Raw genomic sequence first — 16,063 nt, 5'->3', positions numbered from 1 at the left:
TACTGTTTGTCGCAGCTGATTCCTCGTCAACTTACTTTGGCTTGTCTGAAGCTGTCTTTCCCTCGAAGTGTAGGTTGATGGTGGCGACTCCCTCACCCAGCTTGTTGTTGGCGAAGGCCTTGTACTCGCCCTCGTCAGCGCTGGACACCCTACTGATCTCCATTTTGATCAGGTAGTAGATCTTGCCGTCAGGTTCTACCATCATCTTGTGTCGCGCGCCTTGACTCAGCTTCTTCCCCTTGAACTCCCTGTAACACACAACCTCTTAGTGTCAAGTCGTCCATACGTAAAAGACATTATCAGAAAGTGTCAAATTAGAGTTAGGTTAAACTGTCATATGTTACACTTTAGAGCTTAACATGATCTCGTTTGACTTGTAGGAATAACTTACTGTACGTCAGGATTCTTCATATTAATATCATTTGAAATAATTGATCAAGTTCGTAACATGATCTTGGTGATGTTTATAATTAACTATACTTTGAACATGTAAGGTAAAACCGTTTACACATCTGGGACAAGTTAGACCAATATTCTCCAAAAACCTTATGATCAATTTATTCCAAGTTCAGGGTCAGTTCTAAATGGTGTGGGTTGGTAATGATGCCTGACGCTGATGAGTGATAACAATGACACACTATACAGTAACAACTTATTGCCAGATAACTCTTAGTAATAGTTATTATCATCAATATTTTTACTTTGTGAAGCGTAGCAGAGCAATGCCATGGTGAGGACTGCTCAGTGTTTGTGTTATGTCAGTAGAAAAAACACTGTCATCAGCCTAGTGACTCCTTAAATGTCGTCCGTTAAGACAAAAAAAATTATAAGCTGATAGAGTGGACAGTCAGAAAGTTGGTGCACTCAGGCATGAACGAGTCTACACCGTACGTTAGTGTTATATCATCAAAATCAATACTAAGTTGATATTATAATGTCATTACTGTACTGCGCTTCAACAACCAAGGACCTTAACCCCTTGTGTGCAGGGCCGCCTCTGAGATGAATAAAACCATCTGGTGTTAACCAAATGAAATATTAAAAGTGGCGGCCCCGGAGTGAAGAGGTTGGTGGAGATAGTCTACTAAACCCGTAACAAAGTAATTACACCATTCCATCAATAATAACAAAATATAAGAGCTAGAACTCTCAAAGTCAAACCAGTGAGCCAAGGCTGGACTCTTGAAGACGAGGACTCACCACACGAAGGTGGGCTGGGGGTTACCCACGCAACGGCAGCTGAAGATGACGCTGGAGCCATCCTCGCTCTGCTTGATGCTGGGCCTCTCGGTGAAGGTGGGTCTGACACCATCCTTAGACGGCAACGGCGCCTCGTCGGCTGTGAGCATCATAAAGGAACCTGACGACGGCCACACGGGGAAGGAAACCCAGTGTTAGACGAGCCACGACGGAGGAGGTACACGGCGTGGTGGTGGTGCGTGATGTGATAAAGAGAAGAAGAGAAGGGAGGGAGAAAGAGGAGGTGAGTTGGAAGATAGAAGGAGGACGAGAGAGAAAGAAGGGAGACACATAGAAGGTAAGAACAGGGATAGGTAGGAGGAAGTTGAGGGACTGAAAAAGACGGGAAGGAGAATAAAGAAGATGAAGGAGGAAAGATAGAGGGTACAAGTAAAGGGCGGGAAGGAGAATAAGGAAGAGAAAGATGATGATAAATGGGGCGAGTTATGAAGATGTTAAGCCTCAGCTGAGTCAGATGTTACGTATTAACCAGAAGAGCTATCGAGAGCCTTTCTGGATTTAGTACATATGCAAAAAAAATAAATAAAGAAAATAATAATAGTAATAATAAGAAGAAAGAAGATTATCTAGAGATGGGCAATGAAGCTGGCGGGACACTTCAGGTCCACCCGGCAGCCGAGAGCCTAAGTGCTGGCGTCACTCCTAATGTGATGCCACTAAATCAATGAGTCTTGGGGAGCTGTTTGGTGTTGATCTATGTCTAAATATTTTTGTTTTGTGGAGTTTTGTGAACTGTAAAGTATACTGATTTGTATATAAGGAAACAAAACAAACAAAATTAGAATACTTTATAGCGTTTCATCGCAAATTTCTGTATTTTGAGTTGTTTTGACTTTTCGATTTCACTAAAGAAAGTACAATTGTAATCACACAAAGAGCGAAGGAAATTGGTGGGTACAGCATAAAAAAACTGACTTGACCTGACCTGACCTAACCTAACTTTACCTTTGTCTACCGATTTTGCGTCATTTCGTGAAAATTAATCGTGTAATGGTAGTCTGCACCAAACTTTAGACACTCTACGGAAGTTTGCAGAACACTATAGGCCTTTAAAATGTTAATATCAGAGACAATATTTACACAAACATGTCGAATTGTTTGCCGTTCTGAGAAAGAGCAGCCCCACTCAGAGACGTCACATTCGGACTGTGTAATTCCAACTCCAGATGACCTCGAGTCGTGAGCTGCGCAGGAGTGTCAGGTTAGTCTTCTACACATTGTCTCCTCTATTTTGTTTTTATAATATGATCTTCGTCAAACTAATTTAAAGAATTTCGATTTGTTTTTATTTGTAAACAATTAAAATGTGTAAATATATATTATTAAACAGATATTGTTGAATTACTTAATTGTAAAGATATAAATAGGTAATTGTTTAATATTTTTTTACGTCCACAATATTCAAAAATTAACTTGATAAAGGTTTCGTTTTAACAATATCAGCTCATAAACCTACACTATCTTTTATGCATCGCTAAAACACACGATAATTATCTACATTTTATGTGTTTTTTATATACAATGTTAACAGTATTTACGTTATTTCTGTAATTTTTCTTCAACGCTTCATGTACGAGTCGAGATGAATTATTATAACTACAGACGCAAAATAAGTTCTTGAAGCCCTCTGTCAGTATCGTCTAGGAATGCATTAGTTATCGCATCGTATCTATCCTAGTGTGATATGCGATTATGTCTGGTAGTATTTGGGTGAATTTTTAAATTTCTTTTCATTGGAAAATTCACCTTAAGTGTAATTTATTTCTGATGTGAATAGGCTTCGTTATATGGTGAAAACTTATGAATAAGACAATATTAATTTGTATAAACATAAGTGTAGTGGATGTAGTTGGTGACAGATGAGTGGACAATAAACTAATTCACTAAAGCATATATATATATATATATATATATATATATATATATATATATATATATATATATATATATATATATATATATATATATATATATATATATATATATATATATATATATATATATATATAAATTAATTATATACATTACTTCTCTATATATCTGAATATGTTCATATATATATATAAATCAATAAAGGGGCGGGGTATAATGGTGCCATAACAACTTCTGGAAATACTAAGAATATGCAAATCTCATGTGTTCTAAAAAGCAAAATGAAATTGGAAATTGTATTGAGCAAAAAGAACAACTAATAAATACTAAGAAAAAGTCAATATAACGTAAATAGACACAGATAAATGAAAGAAATAAAAGAAATCATATAATCATAACAAGAGCAGCAGCAGCAGCAATAATAATAGTAATAACAATAATAGTAATTACAAGAACAAGTATAAGTCTGGCAGTCCAACATATCTCCAGTATACTTGTCTGTCAGTTGGTCAGTGTAAAGTATACTCTTGTGGTATACTTTTTCCATATATTAGTATCAACACTTTTACAAGACGTTATTGTTGAGGGTGCATTATGGTGTCAGACGAGCGTATTTTTTTTTAATACTTAAGAGGGATAACTCCGTTGTTAATATAAGGTCAATGAGATTTTATTTTGTTTTTTAGTAACGTTATTGTCATAGGTTAAAAAGAATTACGTGCGTTAGTTTTGGTTTGATTTTTAAAGACGTGCGTTAGTTTATGATTGGATATGTAACACAGGGAGAATAGACGAAGGATTCACAACTGTCACACCTTACACACGTCCTATTGTCATACAAACATATACACCCTCTTTTACTCTACACTATAATGTCGCACCTCACACGCCAAACTGTCACATCCATATTATCATCATACGAATTACTCACTGCTGTCACACCTCTCACACGCTGTTGACTAAAACTTATTCTCCTCTTCTCCCGAACGTATGATCTTCTATCTGAACATTCAATTTCTTAACTAAAACATTCGAACACTTTTCCGGACATCTGAAATCTCATCTCATCTCATCTCATTTCTTGAAACATTCGGACGCTCATCTAATCAATTTTCTATCCGAACACACAAACATAGGAACACGTTTTTTGTCTAAGTGAACAGACACAACTTTCACATCGACAAGGACAGGACAGAATCACGACACTAAACATAAAATAATAATCCTAGACACTTTAAACTAGTTTTTTAAGCCAAACTCTTTGTTGATATGAATGAATTAAGTTTAAACTGACATCTTATCCTAGTTTGGTCTGTATTAAACGGTCATAAAAATATATATATATATTAACTTTACCATCAGTTTATTTTTTATAGTTTTCTTATATAGTTTAGAGTAGATTTTCTTTTATATACTGTTTCAAAGTACATTTAAAGTGAGTAAAAACCCTCGTTAAGTATTAAATAAGATTAATATCAATGTTTGGCTTAACTGATTCTTACTGCTCTATGGGTTCAATGTACAACTTCAATACATAAGATGTTAATAATTGCCAAGACTTGTTTTTGAGAACAATTAAACATTCTTACTAGGATTCGAACCCACGTTGAAGAGGTATTAAAACCCCAAACGTGTTTTTTCTAATCCCAGATGAATCGATTCTCAAATGCAGTTACTAACATCTTTTACGGATAAAATTCTTCCAGTCTTGTGATCATAATAACTTGGTCTAATGGCTTCAAACTTAACATACTGTATAAGTGTTGATCTTTTTTCGATAAGTGCTTTAAGTTATCAAGGCCAAGAATATTATAACATTTTATTCTTTTATCATATGCCAAAGAAAAATTACCAGACCATAACAATGCACTAGACTGTCTTATGCTCACACGACTAGAAAAAGTGAAGACGGGGAAGGGGAACTATTTCTCAAAGTGAGGTTGTCTGTCTTTTAAAGCTATTTCTATATTTCTATTCTATACGATACATTTAGGATTTTTTTTCTAAGTATAGATTAAGAGACTAGATTTCTGAGGGTGGTGAAGAGGGAACAGGGACAGTAAAAAGGGAAGTTCCACGCCACCAGGGAAGACAGATCATTCTAGTACACACAAGATGTTTGGTTTCTTCAGTCAGAACTTTCGCGGACTTTGAGGTGAAGCTGAGATGTATCCATTGTTAGCGATTATATATCCTCTGACCTTTGTTCTCATTGTAGGTTCATTTTGGAGGATTTACAGTGATTTAATGAAACAAAAAAATCTGATGTTTATTCCGACATTAAATCCTGAAGGACGTAGACCGATTGACTTAAAAACAAAGGCGTCTTTTCTCCTGGAGGACACTGCTGTACGGCTTCGCTTCTCCGATGACAAAAGATATATCGTCAATTTCTACGTCTTTATTTTATGAGGTATTTATAACCCCTGAGTCCTCGTGAACAGCCACTCAGTTACGAAAAGTCATATTCTTGTCCACCACTGATGTGATCTGTCTGCCAAAACATAGTATCTTTCTTTCCTCGGACTCCAGTATTAAGTGGAAATAATCACAACTGTACAGTCAATGATATGAGCACTTAATATACATTTGTAGTAAGTTTATATTCTTCCAACGTCTGGTCTTTATTTATAGTTTTGACGATGTTTAAGTAATTTAAAGGATAGATTAATTATAACACTTTCTTAGCCTATCGTCTCTTAGATTAGTACATCATACAGCGTGTCCGGGTACGCTGTGTGTTGTGACTGGCAGATCAAATGTAAACAACTCCATCTGATTCTGGACAGTGAGATAAAAATATACTTATTTGAAACACTATTCAGTAACTGCATTATACTACAAATCCCAGGAAAATTCCCGTATCTGAAGCAATAGTGGTTATTGTATTTCGTAAAGTTGCAGATGACGATGAATTGTGTTAAGGCTAAGTCAAGAGAGCGAGCGGCGAGTGATAAGTGGAGTTCCTCAAGACAATTCCTCGCACCAACGTTGTTTTAGATTTACATTTCATCCTGCGAATTTAGGAATTATTCTTCAAGAGTAAATCTTCAATTACCAAGTCTCATGTTTATTTACAAATTAATTTTCTTTGTATTTAACATAATTATTTTATGTAGTATATTTAGAGTATTATTATCACCAATTTTCTTTTGTCGGTCTAGTTTTATTATAGACTTATTACCATCTCTTTCTGAAGGTTTATATAACATACTGAAAGAAAAGCGGAAGTTGGTATTTTAAGGGGCAACACATACTCGGGTAGGTAGCATCACGTTCTTCTGCATTTTGCTCTAAAGTTGTTCATTTGGTTATTATAGTCAAGGTTCGTCTACTAGGCAAGCAGGCGTGCTTTTAGATTGATATGCACTCATGTGAGGTAAATGATTAGTTCATTTAAATCAGCAAGGTTCTCGTTTAAGTTAAGGCTCGTCCCTTTTATGTGAGTGGGCGTCATGTCCCTCTTCTTTTCTGTCAACATCGATTATTAGTTTTTGTATTCGTCAACATTTATTCATTTAGGTCAGAATTCGTGCTTCTCTGTCAGTGTTTGTTCGTTTAGGTCAATATTCTTTATTCTGGGTCAGTTTTTGTTGCATTTTTGTCAATGATCATTCTTAAGAGTCTTGTATATTTGTTTTATATCATTCTGTTAACTTGGTATGCCTCCGTTATCATCCGAATTTTAAGGGGTCATTATGTTTCGTTCTCTGGAGTCAACAGTAATTACTTCCAGTCATATAACTGCCAAAATAGGTCACTACCACTGTTTGTAGGTCAGTAATATCCCTGTAGGTCTATGTGTTCGAGTCCAACGCTCTGAAATAATAAAGAAAATATTAACTAAAAGAACTTAACAGCATATGTGACTCTGAGGCAACTAGAGCCATAAAGCCCATTGTCCTCTTGACTGCTGGGGACAATGAGCCTTACCGACGACTTTTTTTAATAGAATTCTCTGATCGTTTTACAATCATACGTTGGGGTTACGTAAGATTCTGACTCGCACCATAAAAATTACTCCGGCGAGAGCAATCACGTACGCCTGGCGTTCTCCATCACCCGTGTATAACCTGCCCAGTAAGGTTACATCAGGGGAACTAACTCGCCCGCCCTCTATCTATAACAACGCTCTTTTTATGGCGCGAAAACAAAAGCAGATCGACCAGAGAAGACGTTAAAAAAATGTGGCTCTTGGTAGAAGCTGTCCGAAGGAGGAGGAAGGAGGCGCTGACGGCGAGGATGTTACTCAAGAATATACTCACTGTCGAAGTTAAGGCTAATAGTGGCATTGCTCTCTCCAAGTTCGTTCTTGGCCGTAACCTTGTACTTCCCGGCGTCCTCCACCGTCACGTTGGTCAGTGCCATCGTCACGAAGTACGACTTCTCATCCTTCTCGATCATTACCTGCAAGGGGAAAGGTCTGGTTACTTGTGGCTGCGTCATCATCACCAACAACGACAACATTACCAACAACAGCAACAACAATAAACACTAACATCAACAGCAACATACAAATAAAAACAACAACGACTTGACCAACGAGACCAACAGGTTGAGGACGTCTAAGTATGAAGATTCGGGTCATCCTCCCTCTCTCTCCCTCTCTCCCTCTCTCTCTCTCCTCCTTTATCTCTTTCTCTCGTCTCTTTCTCTTACATCTCACACTTACAAAGTCTACTTAACTCTCCTGCACTAAACATCTACTCTACTAACTTTCCTCCTAAACTAACTCTACTTCACACCACGAACCAACAACCCTACTGACTTTCCGCGATACTTTACTGCACATTACTGACTCGACGTTATAGTTATGTAAAGGACTCTTAAGACTATATATATATATATTAGGACTCTTTTTAAGTATGTGGTATAAGACTCTTATATCAACACTGGACTGGACTGGACTGTACAGCAACAACAACAACAGATAAATAAACAATAAAACAACAAAACAAATAAAATAAACTACAAAACAAAAACCCAACAATGAAAAAAACAACACAACCACCACCACCACAACCACCACAACCACCACCGTAACCACTACCACCACCACCACCACCACAACCACCACCGCAACGAAAAAGACAATACCACACCACACCACCACCACCACCACCACCACCAATCCTTACCTTGCACCGTGAGGACTCTTGCACCTTAAGTCCATCACGGAACCAAGTAATAGCAGGTTTAGGATCAGACTGGATACGGCATTCAAACTTGATGTGTTTACCACCTTCCTCCTGCTTAATGACCGGCTTCTGAGCAAATGTCGGGGCAATTCCATCAATTTGTCTGGTGAGGGAGAGAGAGAAGTGACAGATAAGTAAATAAGGTCATTAAATATTTTTTTTAGGATGAATTGGTTTGAAATGGGGTGAAAATGGGTGGAATTGGTTTGAAATGGGGTGAAGATGGGTGGAATTGGTGTGAAATGGGGTGAAAATGGGTGGAATTGGTTTGAAATGGGGTGAAAATGGGTGGAATTGGTGTGAAATGGAGTGAAAATGGGTGAAATTGGTTTGAAATGGGGTGAAAATGGGTGGAATTGGTTTGAAATGGGGTGAAAATGGGTGGAATTGGTTTGAAATGGGGTGAAAATGGGTGGAATTGGTTTGAAATGGGGTGAAATAGGGTGAGATGTGATTAAAATTGATGAAATTGTGTTGAAATGGGGTGCAAACTGATTAAAAATAGGTAAAATGGTGGGAAATTAAGTAAAATGGAGTGAAATTGGTGTAACATAGAGTGAGATGCGATTAAAAATGGGTGAAATGGGTTTAAAATAGAGGTATAATGGGATAGTTATAAGGGTTAAATAGGGTAGTAATAGTGGTCAAATAGGGTGATGATAGACTGAAATAGGATGACGATGAGATGAAATAGGGTGATGATAGACTGAAATAGGATGACAATGAGATGAAATAGGGTGATTATAGTATAGGGTGATGCAAGGGCGAAAGAGGGTAAATAGGGTAAAATATGATGACGATGGAAATAGAATTGGGTGATGGTATTTAAATAGGACGATGATAAAATGAAAATAGGGTGATAATGGGGGTGACGATCATGTGAAAAATTGGCAATGGGGTGAAATTGGGACCAGAAGTAACCTGGGGATATACGAAAATCCACAATTCAAGAACTTCAGATTTAAAAAAAAAAATTGGACAAAATTAACAGCACAAATATGCATTCCCAAGTCTAACCCCTGGAGAGAGAGAGAGAGAGAGAGAGAGAGAGATTTTCTCATAATATTTTTAAAGTCTAACCAACACTTGATTTCTATTAGAGAAAGTAGAGGGTAAAAAAAGTTTGGTGTCTTTAGGAAGGACATTGATAAAGTGAAAGTTTAAAGACCTGTTTTAGAAAGTACCGTGTGGGAGTTGGTGTCAGTTCAAGAAAGTGGAGAGAAGAGAGAAAGTAGAGAAAGTCAAGGGTAAGTAGTGAAAGTTAAGAGAAAGTAGAGAAAGTCAAGGGTAAGTAGATGAAGGAAAGTAGAGAAGACAAGGTAAGTAAAAAATAAAGTTAAGGTGAAATAAAGAAAGTCAAGGGAAAGTAAAGAGAAAGTAGTTACAGAAGTAGAAAAAATCTCACTGAGACTCTAGTTTAATAATCGTGTGATCCTAGGACAAACAGGTGTGATCTTAGGACGAACAGGTGTGATCTTAGGACGAACAGGTGTGATCCTAGGTCAAACAGGTGTGATCTTAGGACGAACAGGTGTGATCTTAGGACGAACAGGTGTGATCCTAGGACAAACAGGTGTGATCTTAGGACGAACAGGTGTGATCTTAGGACGAACAGGTGTGATCCTAGGACAAACAGGTGTGATCTTAGGTCAAACAGGTGTGATCTTAGGTCAAACAGGTGTGATCTTAGGTCAAACAGGTGTGATCTTAGGTCAAACCCTATTCATTAACCCAAAATTCCGTTTACATTCAGAACTTCATGAAATATCACAGAAAAAATAACTGACGAGTAATAATTAAACCACAATGGAACAAAATATTAAACCACTATGGAACAAAATATTAAACCACAATGGAACAAAATATTAAACCACTATGGAACAAAATATTAAACCATTTTTACTATTAGGTTTAAGTCATAAATATTGAAAGATCGTTCTCTTTCCTCGTCTAACTGGTGGATATTCTAAACTAGGCATTGTTAGCGTCAATTACCGTAACTAATAACCAATTTCTTGTGTATTGTTAAATTGTTGTGATAGGTAAGTTAAGAGCTATTTCATTACAGTGCCAACTAACGTCTACTATCTGCAGGTTGGCACTGGCACTCTGTTACTTGATAGTGTAAACCAAGACGACCCTAGGTACACCCTCCCTGCCTGCACAAGATTGGCTACACCTTCCCGGAAATAGTGAGGAAATAGCTTTAATTTCTTTCTTTCTCTCTCTCTTTTCCTTCAATGTCAAGAGAATCACAGTCCGAATTCTCAAACAGACCGATGGTATTTAACTCTTAACTAGGGATAACGGAAAGGAAGCAGTTAAGTTACAGTCTCAGTGCAATTTCAACACCATTACTTAAATAGGTGGAAAGTTGACTGACAAAGATAATCCCACTCTAAAAGTTCCCAGTCAATTGAAGTTGTGGTCATTTACAAGTGGCTGACAGTCACTTGTACAGCCTCTAGTATCTTTGGTTTTCCCTCTGTATATATTTATGTAAACAATATCACCATGACAACGTTTATAAATAGTGTATCTATCAAAATACTTCGTTCGTTATTGTAATTTATGGGACGTGTTTATTTCTTAAGGAGGAGGTGTCAGGTGTAGTGTGGAGGAGAGTAATTCCTTCCTTCCTTCCTTCCTTCCTTTTCTCTCTCTCTCTCTCTCTCTCTCTCTCTCTCTCTCTCTCTCTGTGTTTGCTTTCTTGCCCATTGAGCCTATATAGTCGTGTACCTTATTATAGCTGAAAACAGTGAAAATAAACCTCCCAGGGGTCGACTTTCTAGGATCACTTTCTTTAAAACTTTCCCTCAACACTTGGGAAAATAATTCATTATTTTCTTCAACCTAAACAACGTGAAAAATTCTCCCCTGTAGTTAAGTAGTATCGAGTCTTTTGTTTTTGTTTTTTTAAGTTAAGGAATTAATTTGCTTCAACGTTGGTAATTCCGGACGAGCCAAGAGGTAATTGGATACCGCCCAGGTAAGAGTGTGGTAAGGCTCTGAATTCCGACGTGAGGACAATTGGCGTCGTCTCACTTTCCTCACTTCCCTTACCTCCCCATCCCTCCAAACACGTCCCTCCCACACCATGTCCCTCCCACACCATGTCCCTCCCACACCATGTCCCCCCCCCCATGTACCCCCTCACCTCCACCTCCTCCAGGGCCAGGTGTGTCCCCGGTGGGCCAGGTAAGAGAGAGAGAGAGAGAGAGAGAGAGAGAGAGAGAGAGAGAGAGAGTACCACAGACGCTCGAGTTACACTAGTGCCAGCCCCAGAGTGCCAAATATCGTGGCACTTACCGACACACCACTTTGTCACCACATTCTTACCATCACTACACAGTACCTTCTTATTATCACCACTGCCACTTCCACCACTAACACACACTACTTCCACCTGTACCGCCCACTGCCACCCGTCAACCATCAAGCCCGGGTAGACAGACAGACAGACAGACAGACAGACACAGACAGACAGACAGACAGACAGACAGACAGACATAGACAGACAGACAGACAGACAGACACAGACAGACAGACAGACAGACACTCATCGACTCACCGATCATCCCAACACTTCTAGGGTAACAATAAATCATGTCAACAGAGGCGTCATTCTCTTCCTTATAATATGGGAGAGTCTCACTTAAAGCCGGAAGAGGATTATCACTCTCTTGTCACCACTTAAAGGAAGATTGACCCACGTAAATCTCCCGAGGAAGTATATATAGGAGTCCCCCCTCCCAGTAAGCACCTGTTCCTCCATTTTCTTTTCCTTCTTCCACATTTTATCTGTTTTTCCTCCTTTATCTTATTTCTCTCTTCGCATTTCGCACTTTGATATATCCTACTTAGTGAGAGAGAGAGTGAGAGAGAGAGAGAGAGAGAGAGAGAGAGAGAGAGAGAGAGAGAGAGAGAGAGAGAGAGAGAGAGAGAGAGAGAGAGGAACAATTCTTTCAGTGAGTAAAGACGTCCATAGGGTGGGAGTGTCACACCTCCCACCTGACACCTGACACCTGACATTCATTAGGTGGACAGGATGATAACAACACAATTACTCACAACCACCACACCGAGTTATTAACACCACAACAATTATTCTCACCACTATCTTCACCCACTACCACGCCCACACTCACCAACACCACGCCCACACTCACCATCACCACCACCACCACCCCTACCACCACCACCACCCCTACCACCACCACCCCTACCACCATCCCCACCACCATCCCTACCACCTCCCTACCACCCTACCACTACCCTACCACCACCCCTACCACCACCATCCCTACCACCACCACCCACACCGTCAGTCTGCATATAGCTAATGTCCTACTGAGGTGATCTGAAACGCCCCAACATTAAACACACACATACAGATTGTGTTAAATTTAGTCATCGCTGAACTATGTGGAACTGGGAGTGTCAAGGTAGTGTGTGGGTGTGTGGAAGAGTGTGGGTGGGGTGTGGGTGGGGTGTGGGTAGTGTGTGGAAGAATGTGGGTGGGATGTGGGTAGTGTGTGGAAGAGTGTGGGTGGGATGTGGGTAGTGTGTGGAAGTGTAGGGGGTAGCTTGTAGGAGCGTTAGTAGTGCGTGGGTATTGTGGGAGTGTGTGGATGGTATATGGGAGAGTTGTGGGTAGTGTAGGTAGTGTGTGTGTGTGGGAATAAGAAAGAGTGTGTGGGTGTTGTGTGGAAATGTTGGTTGCGTGCGGGGGAGTGTGGGACGTGTGGAGGAGAGTGTGTGTGTGTGTGGGAGTGAGGAAGAATGTGTGCGTGTGTGTGTGTTTGTTAATTTTTCCCTGACACACACACACACACCCAATCATCACGCCCCCCCCCCACCCCCCCACATACCTCGCTATATATATCACACGACTAAGGGACGCGACTCTGCAACGAACGATTCATCATCAACAATATGTAAGGCAATAAATATTTTATACTTGTACTGTTTATCTTTTGCCGTGTCCAGGTTAATTACAGGTGTTTCATGTATGCTAAAGGTGTGCGGTGTTATTTTACTGTACTGATATTACATTCTGTACCGTTATTTGTTTTAGTGTGAGAGAGAGAGAGAGAGAGAGAGAGAGAGAGAGAGAGAGGACCCGGGTTTGATCCCCCGTGCAGGGTGAAACTATGGGCAAGGTTCTTTACGCCATTTGCCTCTGTCTACCCAGCAGTAATTGGGAACCTGGATGTTAATCGATTTGTGGATCGTGTTCTGGGGTAATGGTTAGCCAGTGCAGTTGGTAAGTTGTCCGGTCTTCTCGGACTATTCCTTGACACCTTGGCCATCCTCTATACACGGGGGGGGGAACTATTATTCTTTATTTGTTTACCTAAGTTTATGTATGTATGTATGTATGTATGTATGTATGTATGTATGTATGTATGTATGTATATATGACGACTTAACTACCATTAACTATAACACAAAATAATATTCATTCACTTAACAAAACCAGTTGACAAAAAAAAAAAAATTCACCTTAAATCATTCTTATTCAACTAAATACTCCCCAGATAGTTCACATTAACGAGCGTCTTCGGGAATTGGCCAATGATTACGTATGGTCTCAATAGAACACCTGTATGGTTCATGATGCATACTTTATATCTATCTACCTGCCGAGCCTCTTCATCCTTCCATCCATCCGTCCGTCAGTCCGTATTTGTCTGTCAATTTATCTGTCTGTCTATCCGCCTATCTATCTATCCCTCCTTCTATCAGCCTACCTATCTATCTATCAACTTGTCTATCTATCTATCTATCTATCTATCTATGCGCGAATACCATCCACCCGTCAGATCCGGAGAGGCGAGTTTATGGCTTAATTTAAATTCAGATATAAAGGCTGTGTGTGTGTGTGTGTGTGTGTGTGTGTGTGTGTGTGTGTGTGTGTGTGTGTAGTGAACCCTTTAGCCTCTCTTGTGGTGATTTTAACTAACAAGTAATTTCTTTTCATCTTCATCTATAAGGTAATATTTTCTGTGCCACCCACCTTCTGTGCTAACTACTCTGTGTCCCCTCTGTACCACCCACCCTTTGTGTCACCCTCTGTGCTACCCACTTTCCTTTCTGTGCCACCCACTGTACCACCCTCTGTAACACTCACAACCTGGGCCACCCTCTGTGCCACCCACTCCTTGTACCACCCTTAGTACCACCCACCCCGTGCCACCCACCCTTTCTACCACCCACCCCATGCCACCCCTTGTACCACTTTGAAGGGAAAATATCGCATCTTTATTACGCCTTTATAATCTTCTATAAAATTACTTCATTTTCTTAAGTATGACATAACTCATCTTTAAAGTACTGTAAAGTGTCTCAAGTACTTCAACTATACAATAAGAAACCTAAAACTCTGAGGTAGTGTCGTAACCCTGAAAATACAATACGTTTACATCAATATATTACGATACCCTAATCCTTCACGTACGATACCTTAATCTATATACGATATCTTAATCTTTTTTGAGACGATATTTCAACTCTGAAGTCTGACAGTTAAGCCTGTAAGGTACGATGCTGTGAACCCTTTATGTACGACTTTCTCACACGTTGAGTATGACGAGTACACCTCTCCCGAGTACGAAATCACGACCCCTTGAGGACATTCACCCGCGTCTACCATCGTACTTGAGCATTGTCAGTCTTACCCTTCGTCTGAGGTGGTCGAGGAGTCGTCGTAGGCTGAGTACCTTCCCTCCTTCCTCCTGATAGAACTCCGCAACTCAGTCGATTCATCGTCGTCGAATAAGCGATCATATTCCTTAGCAGATCTGTCGAGTTTGGAATAAGCGCTATTCTGCTGCTTCGAGCTGTCGAATCTGGACGAACTGATGTCGTCCTTTATGTCATAAGAACTGTCGTGCTTGTAGGACGAGGTACTGCCCCTTTTACCATAAGAACTTTCAAATTTTGATGCTGAACTGTCTTGATTTCCACGAGAACTGTCGAACACAGAGGAGAAACTGTCTCTTTTCGCGCGAGATGTGTCATACTTTGAAAAAGCACTGTCTTGCTTCCCGTACGAGCTATCGAACTTAGATGAAACACTGTCCCGTCTTTCATAAGAACTATCAAACTTGGAAGAGGAGCTGTCCGCCTTCCCATAAGAACTGTCAAACTTAGAGGACGAGCTCCTCCTGTCGGACAGAAGGCTATCGTGTTGTGAGAGTGAACTAACTGACAGTTTCGCGTCTTTTTTATACGTCGAACTTTCCAAACTCGATGAAGTTTTCCTCGAGCTTCGAGATAAACCATCAGTGTCGCCAGCTCGGGTGTGCGACCACTGCTTCGAACTTGTCCTCTCCCGTGAAGACATCTTGTCGTAAGGTTCGTATCGAGGTCGAGGGTTGACGGAGAGAGAGTCGGTAAGGGGTGGTGCCCCTCAGCGGATTGAGGTTTGACTGAGGAAGAGGTGCGGCCTGAGGTTCCAGAGTGGCCAGTGGAGGGGGAGGGGGAGGGGGAGGAAGACGAGTGATGCAACGCATATGGTCTACCTGTGAGTAACTTGCTAGGTGTGATCATATGTATACACAGGAGGCCTCGCTCATGCCAAGATCAGCAGCGGCTGCGATAAACCGCCTATAAATACCACAATTATAACACCATCCGCTCCTCCTCGCCACCCCAGCAGGAGGCGGGAGGCGGGCGAGACGACAGCTGAGTGTCTGTCATCACTGAGAACCTGTCACACACATACACAC

The 16,063-nt window shown here is 40.2% G+C and overlaps 1 protein-coding gene across 1 annotated transcript in view; it reads right to left on the bottom strand.

The window, feature by feature from the left end:
- The window catches only part of LOC121877110 (twitchin-like), a 144,835-nt gene extending 129,142 nt beyond the window's left edge, over nt 1-15,693 (bottom strand). The window contains exons 1-5 of the mRNA XM_042382741.1: nt 15,011-15,693; nt 8,271-8,433; nt 7,398-7,539; nt 1,201-1,360; nt 36-248 (exon numbers count right to left, since the gene is read on the bottom strand). Of these exons, the coding sequence (XP_042238675.1) occupies nt 36-248; nt 1,201-1,360; nt 7,398-7,539; nt 8,271-8,433; nt 15,011-15,678 (1,346 nt within the window). The 5' untranslated portion in view covers nt 15,679-15,693. The remainder of the gene's footprint in view (nt 1-35; nt 249-1,200; nt 1,361-7,397; nt 7,540-8,270; nt 8,434-15,010) is intronic.
- Nucleotides 15,694-16,063: the final 370 nt, after the last annotated feature.

This window comes from Homarus americanus, unplaced genomic scaffold (genome assembly GCF_018991925.1).
Source record: "Homarus americanus isolate GMGI-L3 unplaced genomic scaffold, GMGI_Hamer_2.0 scaffold33468, whole genome shotgun sequence".
NCBI classification, from domain to species: Eukaryota; Metazoa; Arthropoda; class Malacostraca; order Decapoda; family Nephropidae; genus Homarus; species Homarus americanus.
Note: the sequence above shows the minus strand (reverse complement) of the source record. Positions and strands in the feature narration are given on the sequence as shown.